Here is a 16,167-nt window from a genome sequence, read left to right on the forward strand (position 1 = left end):
TTTCTATGAATGTTTGATTGGGTGTGAGAATTTTGGTATCCTAGGGGATCAGTCCTGCTTGCACCCTGTACTTCCTGGATGGGCTCTAGGCTTGCTTGTGACTTTCACCAGGAAGGATGGCTTTGATGAGCAGATGTTTGTTGTTCAGAAATAAAACGGGTACCAAAATGCATTTAAGATTTAAGAGTTAAGAAACCTCTTAGCTGAGCTGCTTGAGTAAAAACCACAAGGCAGACCTTTTTTTTTCTAGTTTGTTGCTTTGTTTTGAGAACGCTTTGCCTTGCCATTGCAATTCATCCTCACTTTCCCATTGTTCTATGGGTTTCAAGTGAAAACTTCTTCCATTTTCTTCATACCTGCTTAGAATACAGACCAGTGGCGCATGAAAAAAGGGGTCTCTTATTTTTTTTGGGCACTTTTCTCTTTGGTTGAATGACATGAAATGTCGCATTTAGCAGCCTTATTTATATTCTGTGCGCAATGCATTTCCTCTGAACCAAAGTCATTTTACCGCACAAGGCAGCAGTAAGAAATGTACTTAAGTGCTTCAGTATGAGACACATTGCAACTTGTCAGTCTGTTATCTTTTGTGAAGTATGTATGTGTCTAACTGTATAACGACTGTCTTCTAGCTTCATATTATACTATGATGCGATAAAGAGATTTCCTTCTTCTAATTTGTGTGCTTCTGTACTGTATGCCTGTAGAGAAAGTAACATAAACTGACATCGATTATACTGATTTCATTGTGCTTTTCAGTATTTTGGCGATTTGGGTTGGTTGTCGTGAAGTTAAGCTGTCCTGTTTTCTCTCTTCTCAGATTGTTTTAATAACCTCTCTTCTTGTGACAAGTACTGAATCTGTGCTTTCAAGCCCCTCTGGTGGGCTTGACCGGTCCGTTTGATAAGAAGAATCGGTGCAGTGGCCTGAAATCTTATCTTTATTAGGACAAAAGATGAATTTTACATTTAGGAGACAATAGCCACTGGTACTTCTCCAAACCACATTCTTCCTTGTATCTTTCACCTTTGCAAGGACGACTGGTCACACCACAACAGAGGCTCAGGCTTCACTTATTTTTTATAACATGCTTGCTAGGCTGAAGGAGATGGAGTTCTCTTTACAGCTGCTTGTTTGTTGTTCATCGCCGTTTGAGCCACCTCAGGTGTATTCTAAACTTTAATTTTGTCAAGGCAGGAGTGTATGGAAGCCCGTTTCCGCCAGGGAGTAAAAATAAAGCAAATGTGACTTTGTATCTCGCAATAGTGACTTTGTATCTCGCAATTGTGACTTAAAAACTCAGAATTACGACTTCATATCTCAGAATTGCAACTTTAAAACTCATAGGGAGTGTGGAGTTGAAATAGATGAGACTTTTTAGAGCAGCTTCTCCCCCAGGTGCTCTTGTTCCTTCAGCACCTTTCTAAAACAATTAACAGTGCAGCTCACCACCACGGGGAGCTGGCTGTGTCCGCTGGAATAAGACCTCACTGACGCACACCGGTGGAAATGTCACTTCTTGACACAGCGTGGTTAGCTGAGCTGCAGGCACGACCACGCCAACACAAAAGGCTGATATAATCCTGCTCAGGATCCCCATCGTGTGCGTGATGGAGGGCAATATCGCACAATGAGGAAATGTAATCCCCAGCCTGCCATTTTGGAGATGAAACGCTCTCCCTGTTCCTCAAAGGCCAGATGCTTCCTTGTGACCTCTGGGGAAGATGCAGCCCATCTGATTTATCAGCCCATTTAGAAAACTCTACCTTCTGTAAATAAAATCAGGTGACGACAACAGAGACCTGAATTGTGCACATAGTTAGATTGATCCCCAAAAACTGAACCAGACTGTCTTGTCAAGACCATGCTTTGTGACACAGTTTGATTCTTAAAGGACAACCCCATGTGTTTCACCTTTGGAATAACTGGTGTCAGTTGACATTCAGAAATCACTTAAAATTTCCCTTAGTGCATTTAATAAAACGTTCATCAGATTTTATCTTTGGGAGGAGGCAGTAAAGTTATATCAGCTTTATTTAAGACAAATCAAAGCGCCTCTTTAAGTGTAGACTTTAGCTTGTGGTCATTTTTAATTTAGTCTTCACTCCAGTGACACAGGTATAATCTTCATCATTGTGTTTGTGAGTAATTCTCCAGTCCTGTACTACAATGGACAGGGTGCAAACCTCTGTACTGCAAGTTACCATTTATTGTTTCTGGACTTTGTACAAATAGCCTGTATCTTTCAAACTTTGGGAATTGTAGTAGCTATAAATTCCCCCTTGTTATCTGATTCCCATGTGTTAACCTTGAGAGATCTACTGTGGGATATATCATATACCTTTTATGATTTAAGATGTGTTAGCAGAATAGCAGATTTTAAGATGTAGTGCATCCCAGAGTATTAACTTACATTTTCATCATTAAACCTATCTATGGAACTTAGAATGACTATAAACCTTTTTTGATTAACATGTTTTCTGTTTCGGTCGAACAGATTAGTTACAGTTAAGATTTATCCTTAAAAAAACTGTACAGAAGATTATAAGAAATATAAGATTGAAGTGTTTGAAGTCACCTTTCCGCCTAATGGAGTATTAATGTTCGACTAGTGAAGGCTATGGCAGTTAGCCAAGGCAATTTTATGAATTACTGTCAATTTGAATTACTCTGCCCTCCAGTGGTTTGAAAGAGGTACTACATGACTTAAAACGATAGGTAACTCTTCTGCCTTCATTATAGCTGTGGTGTCGATTTTCATGAGTAAGTGGTGCATAAGGAAAAAAAAAAGTGTTCTCCCTAATTGTCATTTTATGCTCCTGAAGCTTTTCTGACTGCACCCTTAGATCTATGGCTTGCATTGCCGCTGCTTGCAATGGACAGGGTGCATCTATTATTTATGCCTCATTAGTGCTGTAATGGGGTGGCACGATGGTGCCGTGTTTAGCATCACTGCCTCACAGTGCTGTGGTCCTGGGTTCAGTTCTGGAGCTGGGGTGCTATCTGTGTGGAGTTTGCATGCTCACCCCATGTTTGTGTGAGCTTCTTATGGGTGCTCCGGTATCTACCCACTGTCCAAAATCATACAGGTAGGTTGATTGGGGAAAATTGGCCCTGGTGTGCGTTAACCCTTCCTTGCGCCCTTTGCTTGCTGGGATAGTCTCCGGCTCCCCCGTGACCTTGAATGGAGAGGAGCGGTTAGAAAATGGAAATGGATGGTTCAATGGATAGTTCTGTAATTAGAGTACATCCGTAATTTACACACAATTAACTAATTGCTGTTCTTAGATATTGGAGAACCAAGCAAATGGAAAAGCTTTCACGGTTTGTGCCAGCTGTCTGCTTCTGTCATGTTCAGCAGCCTTGAGAGTGTTAGTTTGTGACTGTCACTCGTGCTCTCTTTGATTATAGGGAATGTCCCTGCACAGCCCTTCTGTCTGTGTACAGAGGATTTGTTTGCCCTCTGCATCGAAAGCCATGCGAAACGGCACGTGAACAGAACACAGTCTCAGCTGGATTTTCATTGACCTTTGGATAATACAAAGATGTAGTAATGTGACTTAGCAACACACTTACTGTTGTGGTGTAACTATGCAAGAAGTTTTACAGATTCTTATTCTTCCCCGGCGTCCTGGCCAAATTTCCCATTGGCCCCTACCAATCATGGCCTCCTAATAATCCCCAGCTGTGAATTGGCTTCATTACTCTCTGCTCTCCTCCCCACTGATAGCTGATGTGTGGTGAGCGGTCTGACGCACTATGGCTGCCGTCGCATCATCCAGGTGGGGCTGCACATTGGTGGTGGTGGAGGGGAGACCCCATTACCTGTAAAGTGCTTTGAGTGGAGTGTCCAGAAAAGCGCTATATAAGTGTAAGCAATTATTATTATTATTATTATTATTATTATTATTATTAATAATAATAATATTATAGTATTTTCACATCGTGGGCCGGCTCTCTCTCCCCGGGGGTGCAATATACAGTACATCCTACAGAGGGCGCATGTGCTCCTCTACTTATCTACATGAATGGCAGCAGCTGCCTGAGAAAATCAAACCGTCTCAGAAATAAATGTGAGCTCCTGTTTATCGGTTTGTTTTCTACAGCCTTGAGAAAGCAGAGAGCTGCAGTGCCTTGGGGGAAAAAAAGACTACTGGGGACATTTTTCTTTTATTTAAAAACTTTTGTTAGGCAGAGGTTTATTTTTCTTTTTCTTTTTAATTCTTTATCACATTCTTTTTTTTTTCTTGTGAAAGCTGGGTATTGTCTATCTTTATTTTCTTTGAATCCCAAGGGACTATGAATTTTGAAGGAATAAATATGTATTTATTTTTAGCACTTAGAAAACAATCTGGTATTAAGTTGGTGTTGCTGCTTTTTATGTTGTGCTAAACGATAGATTAAGGCCAGGAGACAACAAAAAATTATATCTATGAAATAATCCCGTTTAAATTTCCTTCTGCAAATCCTTTTTGTTATATAACTTGCAGATGTGAAGAATAGGAAATTGTTGAAAGTAAAATTCAGGAAAAACACAATATATCAACAAGACCACATTACCTTAACCATTTACAGTGCAAAAAACGTATCAAACTGGAAATGTGTCAATAGGAAAGAAAACATTTTAAAACCTGTCTAAACCGAATGGTTACTGAGATCTGAGTAATATTGTACTGACAATACATGCCACAATTTTCAGAAAAACTTCACTCTTTTAATGATTGTTGTCCCAATATTAAAATCAAACCTAACTGGTTAGGAGCCTTTTTAAGACCAGCCTCATTTATCTAATTCATATTGGCATATTATACTTTCATTGTTTTTGTTTTCAAAAATTTCCATTTAGCTTTTGTAACACATTTCCTGATTTTTCAAGATCTTTTACATATGATCTTAGTTATAGTAAGTTTCCAAAAGTAATAGTTCAGGTGGGTAGCTGCGTCAGCATGCGTAGGCTGCAAAGGAACAAGTAATAGGTTTATTCCATGCTGAAAAAAAGAAGAAAGAAAACACAACGTTTCGTCAGGTGTGTAAACCTATTACTTGTTCCCTTCCAAAAGTAATTGCCACCTTGAATTTAGAAATCAAAAATACTGAATTTGGTACCCTTGGTGAACTGTAAAAATGTATTTAGCTTGTTAAATCAAAGTTTTTTCAGTAATAAGTAATTATTACTGAATAAGTTCAGTATAAGTAATTTTCAGTGCAAATGAAAAAATCAACCAGACTTTCTGTTTTGTAACATCTTACAGAGGATGCAGAACAGTTTCACAGAACCAACAAGTGTCTTTCAACATGAGCTTCACTCCTCTGTGTTAACCATACTCCTGGCAAGACTATCGAGAAACTCAGTGTGTGTTTCATCCGGCCATATTATGTGATCCAATTTAGTTTTAAAACCTATCTGTTGTTAATTGGCAAATTCATGTTTTTAGTCTTGCTGATTCTGCATTCACAAGACTTCTCACTGGAGGCCCATGAGTAATTTTCTGGAATCTGTGCTGGGGAAAACAGATTTGTTTCTTTTTTTCCTGCAGTGCCATAGTTTTCATTTCCAGTAGAACCATTTCATCCCCTTTGGCCTCCAGTAAAATGATTGTCCCTCTTCACTCTCTCTCTCACACACACACACACATATTGCTGGAAAGAAAAAGAAACACATCCTGAAGAATGAAGTATCCTTGCTTTTCTTCACCAGACAGTTCTGGCCTTAGTAGTATACTGTATTGTTTACCAGATCCAAATGCACATAAGCAAATGTAAATCCACCTGCAAGATGGATTTGTGATTAAATTTAAATGGATTCAATATATATTAAACATCTTTTTATTCTGACTGTGGATAAAGTTGATATGTTATACAATATTTGACAGCACTACTCCTGTATTTAGGGCAAACACTTTACCTCTCTTTTTCACTTCAGCAAGAAAGTAGAATCCCTCTTACGACTTGAAGATTTTCATTGTCTTCTTAAACACTTAACTTTAAAATTGCTGAAAATCCTAGAATCAAGATGGCAGGTATGTGGTACATAATATTCAATTTCAGTTGTTTATAATTTGTATATTGTTTTTGTTGGTATTAATACCACTATAAGAAAACTGTTTTTGCTATGATGCTGACTGAAGACCAGGATTCCACCAATTAATATTTGATATCATATTTTAAGTGATAAATGTTGAAGTTTAGGTTTATGAAATTCTGTACAAATTGTGTTGCATTATCAAAAATATACTTAATATTTAAGTAGGTAGTCACATACTGTAGATAGACTAGGGAGTTGAGAAGAACTTGAAGACGGATAACTACAGATTAGTTTAGTCCTGGTCCAAGAATGCCCCATTCTAGTCTGTTGTATACTGTATGTTTCCCTAAATCAGGGTTTTTTTCTTAAAGATTAGGGACAATTATGGTAATTTATTGAACAGTTAACAAGTAATTGTTCAATTAAAGGAGCTCTGGTCCTTAAAAGGTTGGCGTTCCGTCTGATGTTTGTCCAGATTTCTTAAATACTTTTAACAAATCACTTTAACCCTTTACAGTTAGACTTTGCCAGGTCTTTTATGATTGATGACTTAATGGTTACCTGTAAAATCTGCTGGAAAGAGACTCCCGAATCAGGGCTAGAGACCCTTGCCATGGATCCAGCAGGGTATGCAGATGGATAGAAAAACAGACAACTGGATGTTTTACTAGGAACTGAACTTTTAACTTGTGTACCGAAGCCCACAGTTTGTTACCCTATAGCTGACGGTCTGGTACTAACATTCCTCAGTAATAAATTAACAAATTCATAATTTATTTGCTCAGGCCTCAGCCCTTGCAATCCTGTTAAGAGCTGCCAGATTACAGTTTTTAATGACTGACTTAAAGGGATTAAAAGTGTGTACAAGCAGAGACTTTATGAACAAAGATTGTCATGGGAAGAAAGGCCGCAGAGGTCTTGGCAAGTGGAGGGGAAGGGGGGGGCAGGAGGTTTTAAACATGGGGAGATGTGCCCTCTCTGAGCAGCGGCAGAGAGGAGAGGGAGCAGAGATGGCCAAGTGGGAGTGCGCAAGCACCAGTCCTGCTTTCCAGTTACCCCAGTGGATGGTGAGTTGAACACCCCTGTGCTGCAGAAAGGGGAACGTTAGCAAAGCCCTTTGCCTCTGCTTGGTAGAACTGATCTCCATCGTCGCCTGTGAGAATTTCTAGAGAGTTTGTTGATCCAAAGCGCACGAGAGAATAGCAATTTAAAAGCGGTGTATGTATCCATTTGTAGGTTCAGCAGCTTTAATCTAGTTGTCGGTTGTAATCTTATAATGAAGATTGTATAAAAAAGGTGCTGTGGTCTGCAGAGTATGAGAATGTTCATGCATTAAGAGGTAAAGAGTGTTTTCAGGTTTCTCCCTTCTCTCTTAAATGTAAATTACCATAATTTTATTAAATCCTTAGGTGCATTAATGCTTGGTAAATTATATAGCCCAAGATGGCATTTGGCATACAACATACCATTTAATTATTTTCAATGTGTATTTTGTGTACTGTGCAGTATTTGTCACAAATATCAGACGCTTGTCAAAACCTAAAGCTTTAAATGGTTAGCTGTCCTGAAACCTTTGTCCACGAAAGAAAGTGTCCTTTTTTTCTTACAGGCTCCTGTAAATAGCCTTATTTTAATGAACGATTTTCGATTGCTTCATGATTGTGTTTAGTTTTGTAAGTGAAGGATCAATTAGTGGGCATTTCAAAGAAAAAAAAGTGAAATGTTAGGCAACCAACCCCATGGTGAGCTAAAATACAGTATTGCAGAAACACTTTGATACTTCATATATACTAATGTTAACTTCCAAAAATAGTGAATTTTGGGCAAGTTTTTAATGAAGGTTTTAAATATTAATGAAACATTGATTTGACTTAGTAGATTATTGTCTTCGATCTGCATTCTCAGGTTATGCTGTTCATGTTATTCTAATGACAGAACAGCTTGTTTAATGCAGTATAAAGCTGGCATTCAAGGTTGCATAAGCAAACAGCATGTTTTACTGTATACGACAGTAAGACTAGATTGTAGTTTTGGTATTACATTAAAATATATCAAATACGCTGTTCATCTATGAAAGTAGGGAATATACACTATATAAACTTCTTAGCATTTTTACAGAAATGAAGAACTAATTTACTTCTAACAATTTACTTATCCAGGAGCGGTTTTCATTTTTCAATTGTGTATTGTATTTGCATAATTCTATCTGAAGGTTTACACTTTGAAGAATGGAAAAACAAGTCAGTCTGGTGGGCTGTGCCCCAGAGGTTTAATGTTGGTTATATTTTGCAACTTTCTACAACAAAATGTTGTAAGTGTACTTTTCACATTTTTTACTTGTCAATACAAGTAAAGTCACAAATGAAACCTTTTCTAAGTGTTTGATTTCTCAAAAAAAACTTACTGAACATTCTGTGAAGATATCAAACTCCTGATATCATCAGTATAGAAGTATATAGGAGTACTGTTCCTAGCCACTTGCAACAAAGAGTCCATTGTACTTGGTAAATGTGATCCTAATCAGGAGAATTTCACTCAGCAAAGTGCTGTCTGTACCTGTTATGTATTGTTTGTCACCTATTTTTTGCTTGTATTGCCAAGCGAGCCTTTTGGAATTTGTGCTCATTATTTTGAGAGGAAAATTTGGGTGGCTTGTGTTGTGATTTGTACTGAAAAACAGTTTTTTCTATAAAGGTCTGGTAGAGGACAGGATGGACACAAAATGTGTACTGTAGTTTTTACATTGTCGGTGTGCTTCTTGTTGCTTTGTACTGAGATTCGCATTTAAGAGCTGTTTTAAGGTTTTAGAATCACAGGAAAAAGTATTAATATTGTCTGTTATGTTCAGTATGTTCTGCTTTTGGTTTGTAATGCAACCACTATTGAAAGACCAGCACATATATTCCAAGCAATGGAAGACATTATTTAAAAAAAAAGGTTTGCCCAAACAAAGCAGTGAGAGTTCCCATGCAACCTTTTCATAATCTTAGGAAAGTCCCCTCATTCTTTAAGGCAAAACCAAAACAACTCGTGAAGAAAAATCCAGGCAGTTTCAATGTCATCATCATCTCTTCTGCTAGCTGAAGGAAAAAAAATGTAGTTTCACTTCTGCCTTTCCACCTTATTCCACCACGGGCATTGATATCTCCTGCCACAGACCAGCGAGTCCGACTGGGGGCTAACTGTGCTCCACAGTAACATTTCGCAATTCATTTTATTTTCTGTTTCAATATCACTTCCCACACCTTTTGTTCGTTCCTCCGTTTCGAAAGAAGCTAAGCTTTCATTGTGACACTGTCCACAGAAATTCTCTTCAAAGTCTTGAAGCACTGCTCGTGGTCTCGTCCGGAATGCCCCATGAAGAGGCTGAGAGGGTCCCATTGACGGCTCTGCCTCTGATCCCTCCCCGCTGCAGGTCCTCTGGATCGTTTGATTGTTCATTTTTTGTGGGAAGAGACTTCATCTGTGGCAGTAGAATGAAACGGGACTTTGTGAGGATGGTACAGTAGGTGGCCTCTTTCTTGAGGCTGTTCCTGCTCTGGTCAAAAGCAGCTGTGCCGAGAATCCCCGAAGAAACTTTTCTTATCTTTATTGAACACATGAAAGAAAAATAAAGAATGAGGGCTGTTCAGCATGCGTTCGGGAATGCTCAGATGTACGGATCAGGACTTCACATTTAACATATTCTTTATGAAGAAGAAGAAGATCAGGCTCCTTGTTTACTGGCCTAGTCTAGGTTGTGAGTGCAGGTCTCCATTTCCTTGAGAGAAGGGCCAGCTGCTGACTGGAGCTTCTCCTGACCAGCTCCTCTGTCCTTATGGGTTCGAATGGGAGATTGTAACAATGTATTAAACCATCACCATCATTTTTAATTTTCAAAAGCTTTGACCTGTGAACACAGCTAATTTTATTAGTTACACTGTGCAGTTGGTACACAAACACTACCTGTCCAGGCTTTCCCCTGTCTTATATTAAAATACGATTTCTTAGAGCTTAATACTACTTTCTAGAAAAAGCCATCAATAATAAAACAGTTAAAACTAGAGAAAACGTACCTTTCATTCAAAGCTCCTTTCTGAATAAATTAGACTAATTAAAGCTTCTGAACAGTAGAACCTTCTCGGAGTCCAAGATTTAGATAAAGAGCCCATTGTAAAGCACTGGAGTTTCTTAAAGTAGCAAAAAGCTGTCATAAGCATTGGCATTCAAAGTAGAACACGGTAGATAATCAGTTAAAACCTGAAAATTACATCTGCAGGTTAAAAAGACTGCCCCATTAAGGCTGAAGCACGTGATCTCCCAATTGGGTGAATGCTGGGAGGAGAGGTGATTTGGGCAGTTATAAAGAGTGTTTTGACTCCCAGTAAACAATTGGTAATTTGTGACAAATTCGGAAACAAATGTGCACAAATCGCACTTGGGTTAGATACAGGCAGTATAAATGACCTGGGCCTGAAGTTTACCTTCACTGGACATGTTAAAGAAAGAAACAGCCAGCCAGAACAATGAACCTGCAGTTAAAAAGGTAAGGGAATGACCGGAATTCCTATTAAAAGATCTTTCTCTGTGACCTGGGCTTCTTGGCACAGATAGGCTGCCACACCATCTGCTCTTTCAGCAGACAAAATAAGGTGAGGAGTCTTTTTTTCTTCAGTTTGTTACAAAGGCCGGTTTTTAACCAGAGTACTTTGCAAAAGTAGGCTTCAATCTGTAGCAGCTTCAGGCTCTTAAACATTTTGTAGATGTCATTTGGAGATTGTAAATCCAAACTCATTTACCATCTTCACTTAAAATATGTATTCATATTTGGTTGTTTGCAGAGCATGACAGAGACTGAGATGATTCACGGTGTGTTAAATTCAGCAGCTGTGATTCTGTTCCTCAATCTTAGCTCTGTTTAATCACTGTCCATTACACTGCAAGGTGCTTTATTTTTAATGCAAATTTAAAATCCTTGTCATTTCTTGGAATCATTCATTGCTGACATTATGTAAGACTCGAGTGAATGATGAGGCCACAGATGACTTTGGGTTTCTTTGACTGAATATTGTCTGAAGGCATGAACATCATAGTCTCTCAATGGTCGGTTTCCGAAGGTTGTTTTTACATTACCTAGACAGGTTTTTAATGCTCAATGTAATTGCCTAAAAGGAAAGCAAGGTGAGTATCTGAAATACAGCATTAACAAAGTCACAATAGGTCATGATGGTATTAACTGATACTACGTAAGCCAGTAATTACTTTTTTAGTATTGATTTTGTATAGCAAGCAGAGCATGAATTTTGAGATCTTTCTCTACAACCCTAAACAATTTAACAGATACTGTGTACACCTTGAAAGATTGCACTGGTTAAACTTGCTGCTGGCAACAAGAACGGTGATAATTAATTTTTGGTCTGTACTGACCACTTCCATACAAGCTTCCTTTGTTTGCCCAGGGATATATAAAAGGCACTCTTGGATGCTCAGCTGACAGCTTTTTTTTAAGACAATGTCAGGCACCTATTGTTCTGGTCCTGAGGTGCAGGATTTTTAAAATTCCAGTGATGCAAGGAAGTTTCTAGAAATGAGTGATGCAATTAGCAAAGCTCTTTTGAGAAATGTCAAGACCTGCATCTCCAGTGAATTTGAATTGTAGTGCAATAAAGCTTTATCCATTTCAGTGAAACAATGCCCCTTGCTAAATTGTTTCACCACACTGAGTTAACTGTTAAAGCGTTTCCCTTTCACTTCGTTGAAGGCATGTTGCTTGTAACTTGTTTACAGGACTCCGTGCTTAAACTTGTGAGTTCTGGTTAGTGAATTTTGGACCACTTCTTTCTGTATTCCTAAAGGCCAGCCAATCAGGACGTCTCTGATGACAGCCATTTTTCCTCTCTTTCTTCCTTCCTCTGGCCTTCGCAGCAGATCCAGTTTGCTGACCAGAAGCAGGAGTTCAACAAGCGACCCACCAAGATCGGGCGCCGGTCCCTGTCTCGCTCCATCTCGCAGTCCTCCACGGACAGCTACAGCTCAGGTTCGTCCTCAACGCCATATCGCGGATATACACTGCATATCGCCAACGGGCCACAGATCTCAGCCGTTTCTGGGATGCCGCCTATAACGGAAAAGTGAAATATTAATTGTTCCACGAAGCACAGCTTTACTGCCATTTATATAATTGGGAAAACCAAAACTGAGCAAAATTGGATGTCATGTACTGTAGTTATTGAAGGAAAGCTTGTTTACTGTGAAACGACCTCACATTCTCTCAAACATTCTACAAGCTCATGGTGGCCTTCAGAAATTTAGAGACGTTGCTGCTTTTTGAAAAGAAAATTAAATTTTCATTCTTGTCTTCTACACAGCAGATAAGATTTCTTACATTATCTGGTACAAGGAAAAGTGTTTCTACTCTATTCTCTATTTACATGCAGAAATATGGACTTGGACTTGAATATGGACTTCTATATAACATTGTCATCCATAACATTTCCAGAGAGTGGATAAAAGAAATTCTGTTCAAGGAATTAAGAAACAGTAAATAGGTCTTTCGACTGTTGGAGCAAACAATGTTCTATATCGATCGCACTCATATTTACACAGGTAATTCCTTTAAGATAATTCAAGCTCTAGTGGCCAAAAATTGGAAACTGTCCTACCTCCAACCTGTGACACCTTTATTCATAAGAAACCCTGAGCTGTTGTGGGAATTCATGCTAATTTGAGCCAAACTGGCTGACTAAACGTTGACCACACATTGTTTTTAATTGAGACGTACTTTGGGGAAAAAAGAACTGCATAGTTAAGAACATAAGCCATAAGTATTCTCTACAGTATGATTAACGTAGGTACCAGTAGTATGTTCTTAATGCAAATGGAAAGTCCTGGATTTTGTAATCGCTCGCAAGTTGGATTTTAATAATTTAAAGAGCAGTGTACTGCATAACCTTTTTTGCTTTTCAGAAAATGTAAAAAAAGAACAACAACAAAAACATACTTAATGATCTACTGGCTTTCCAAAATTGTATTTACATTTTATTTAGTATTTTTTATTAATATTTAAAGTTTCACCAAAATCAAGCTGATGACTGGTTGGCACCATAATAATCAAGAAGCATTTGACATCCAAGTGGTAAATGTGGCACTTCATCCAGTTACCGTAACTGTGGGTATTTGGTTTTATAAATGCAATTGTAAATAAAATTGCTCCTGAGGTTTTAGGCATTGCTGTTGCTCATAATAGGCTTATTATCAAGCTGTTTGCTGTAACAAATCTACATAAAGAGATTGGCATAACTGTGAAATTACTTCTGTGTAATTGAAGGTTTTTGTTTGTTTATTTGACTTGGTTTCCTATCGGGATGTATTGAACGAGAATGGGAAGGAATGCGCTTTAAGAGAAAAACACATCTCTGAAGCTGAGAGAAAGAAAAAACTCATTGGGTACATTAAGTCTCAAATTTCAATAAAAAGAAACTAGCCACCATTTCTCGTTCTTTGTCAAATTTAGTGTAGCAAAGCAGTGTAGTGCACAGTCAAACTTTCCTTATGAAAGTCCAGCGCACTTTAGTAACCTGCAATCCAATGTAATAGGATTGTCCTTAAGCAGGTTTACAACAAAAGTGAAATTGTGGCAGTGTATTCCCACAGAGCTGCTGTGAACAGCTTACCCTTTAATAGAGTGGCCGGTGTGGCCTACAGCCAGTCTCCTTTCGCTGTTCAACAATGCTCTGTTTTTTTTTCTGATTCATTTAAAGAGTCCTAAAATATTTTGGACAGAAAAAGATCAATTATGTTCCGGGCTGACCATGTGTTTTTCCTTCTGATCATGTGTTTCACCAGAGACCTATATTGGCTGTATTGCTTCTCTGCAGCAGAGGAAGCTGATTGATGGGTAGTGGATTGGTTTAATGATAGCCAGACTCTAGAGTTACAATGTCTGCAGTTGAAGAGCAAGAAGTTGAAAGTGTTCAGTGGGTCTTGCATTGTACTTCTAAGTTACTTTAACACATGACTGAGTACTCATTCAAAGTTCCCTGTACCGTAAAAGCACACATGCAAGACCGTATTGCAGGGCCTTGGGATTAAAGGATTTGTTGAACATTCATTTTTAATTAAAATGAAAAGGCTGAGTCATTAAAGTTAAATTCTACTTTAATCACTGGTCTAAGCCTTTCTGAAACACGAAGATAGGAACATTTGGGGTTTTTTTTTTGCATTTTACTGGCGTGTGAAATGTTTGTAAAAAGCATGGCAGTGTTCTGGTTGACTGAAAAAGCAATGGGAACTTGGGAATGATTTTACTCCTGAGTGGACTGTATGATGCATATACAACAGTACAATTGCTTAGTAGAGAATGGTAATACACCAGGTTATCAGTCAGAGTACGTAGTACGAGTTCAGTGCTACTGTATGCTGTGTCAGTCCTACTCCTGTGTGTTACACAGTGGTTGTTAAAAGAAGCATTCTTCTTGCAGCTGCCTCCTACACAGACAGCTCCGACGATGAGACCTCCCCTAGAGACAAACAGCAGAAAAACTCCAAGGGCAGCAGCGACTTCTGCATCAAGAACATCAAGCAGGCAGACTTTGGGCGCAGGGAGATTGAGATAGCCGAACAAGGTAAGAGGAAGAGCTGGAGAAATTAGCCGAATTTCAGCTGCATTGGATCAACGTACAGTTTGTTAGTTTTTACAGATTCCTTGCTATATGGCAGTTACACAGGTACTTATTGAGACTTTACCTGTGTTTTTTTTTCCACACTTTAAGTTTTTCACTCTTATACCACAGCCAAATCATTAATTTCTCTTGAGATTACAAGACGTCAGCGTTCAGCCAGTTGCAGAGATACACTGGCACTCTGCAGGCCTGTCCTTAAGCAGATCCTGAGGGCATCTGGACACTTGTATTCAAACAGATTTCTCTACAATTCTAATGATTTTTGTCCATATTTATCATTCCAAAGTTTACTTGACATTTCAGTATAAATCTAAAAGGAAAATTGCACCGGACCGGTCCTGAAATAGAAAGTTCGTTTTATTTTCCAGAAAATATAAAACATTTTTTCTGGTCAGATGTGGAATTTGACACCACAGTGGGCTTTAAACAGCGAACAGTAGGTTATTATTAATCTTTTTGCTACTGGGTTTTTCTGGTAAGTACATGAATATCTGCATATCGGACCAGTGCCTCTTACTGGATTGTCTTTCAGATGAGACAAAAAAGTTTGTTAAATACTTTGAAAATTTAAATGAGGAAACCGTGCTGACTTTTAATCCTACAGTAGCAGCAGGCTTTTCCCAAAGCACAGCATATAATAGTTCCTAGTCATTGGAAAATTGTACTGTTGGCCATAAAGTGAAGTAATTGGAACAGTGGCTCAGGGTATGAAGGCAGGTCTTCTCGGGCCCTGGTGTTTTCTAGTCTGCAGTTTGGGTGGTTGAATTGATATAGTATTCCTGTGATTCAGATTCATCAAAGCTTTTTATTAAAGGCCACCAAATTCTTTGTAAAAATGAATGCAGCATCTAGAGATGAAGACGAACACCTGTTGCTTCAGGTTTGCAAAGGGTCTATGTCGCACTCTGCAAAAACTTGGTTTGACCAGTTACGTCTTGATACATAAGCCAAATGGGGTCCATGTGGCACAGCATCTGTATGGGACCCGCCGCAGGGCCCTGTCAGTTAACAGCTGCCTGTCCTGCCTGTACAGAGATGCCTGCGCTGATGGCTCTGAGGAAGAGGGCTCAGGGAGAGAAGCCTTTGGCTGGGGCCAAGATCGTGGGCTGCACTCACATCACCGCCCAGACTGCGGTGAGTACGCACGGGCACTGCCTGCACCTCCTCTGCCACAAGTGTCTTTTCAACCCCAGAAGACGCCAAGAAGGGAGAAGCGCACGCATACAGCAAACTGCTGCAAGTGTCAGACACTTGAAGAGAATACTTGAACAACACACGACACTAGAACACATTCCTTCTTCAACATGCATCTGTGCAGCTTGGGGTCAAAGGAGAAGTGTAAAGTTTTAATTACGCAGCTCATTGCACAAGCAAATAGTTGCCTAGATGTTTTTTACGTAGTGCACTCCATTTATAATATCAATGGTAGAAAAATCAGTTTGCATACAGTATATAAAGTATATTCCAGTATTCACCATGCTA

At 38.9% G+C, this 16,167-nt stretch overlaps 1 protein-coding gene across 9 annotated transcripts in view; it reads left to right on the forward strand.

The window, feature by feature from the left end:
• The window catches only part of ahcyl2b (adenosylhomocysteinase like 2b), a 77,032-nt gene that overhangs the window by 42,700 nt on the left and 18,165 nt on the right, over positions 1–16,167 (forward strand). For 4 of the 9 annotated variants that reach the window (XM_015352585.2, XM_015352588.2, XM_015352586.2 and 1 more), the window contains 3 exons: positions 11,930–12,041; positions 14,485–14,628; positions 15,719–15,819. In XM_015352585.2, coding sequence (XP_015208071.1) covers positions 11,930–12,041; positions 14,485–14,628; positions 15,719–15,819 — 357 coding nt within the window. Of the gene's footprint in view, positions 1–6,916; positions 7,093–11,929; positions 12,042–14,484; positions 14,629–15,718; positions 15,820–16,167 lie in introns of those variants that run through there. The other 5 variants (XM_015352587.2, XM_006633423.3, XM_006633424.3 and 2 more) reach the window with 4 other exon arrangements.

Source organism: Lepisosteus oculatus, chromosome 7 (assembly GCF_040954835.1).
Source record: "Lepisosteus oculatus isolate fLepOcu1 chromosome 7, fLepOcu1.hap2, whole genome shotgun sequence".
NCBI classification, from domain to species: Eukaryota; Metazoa; Chordata; class Actinopteri; order Semionotiformes; family Lepisosteidae; genus Lepisosteus; species Lepisosteus oculatus.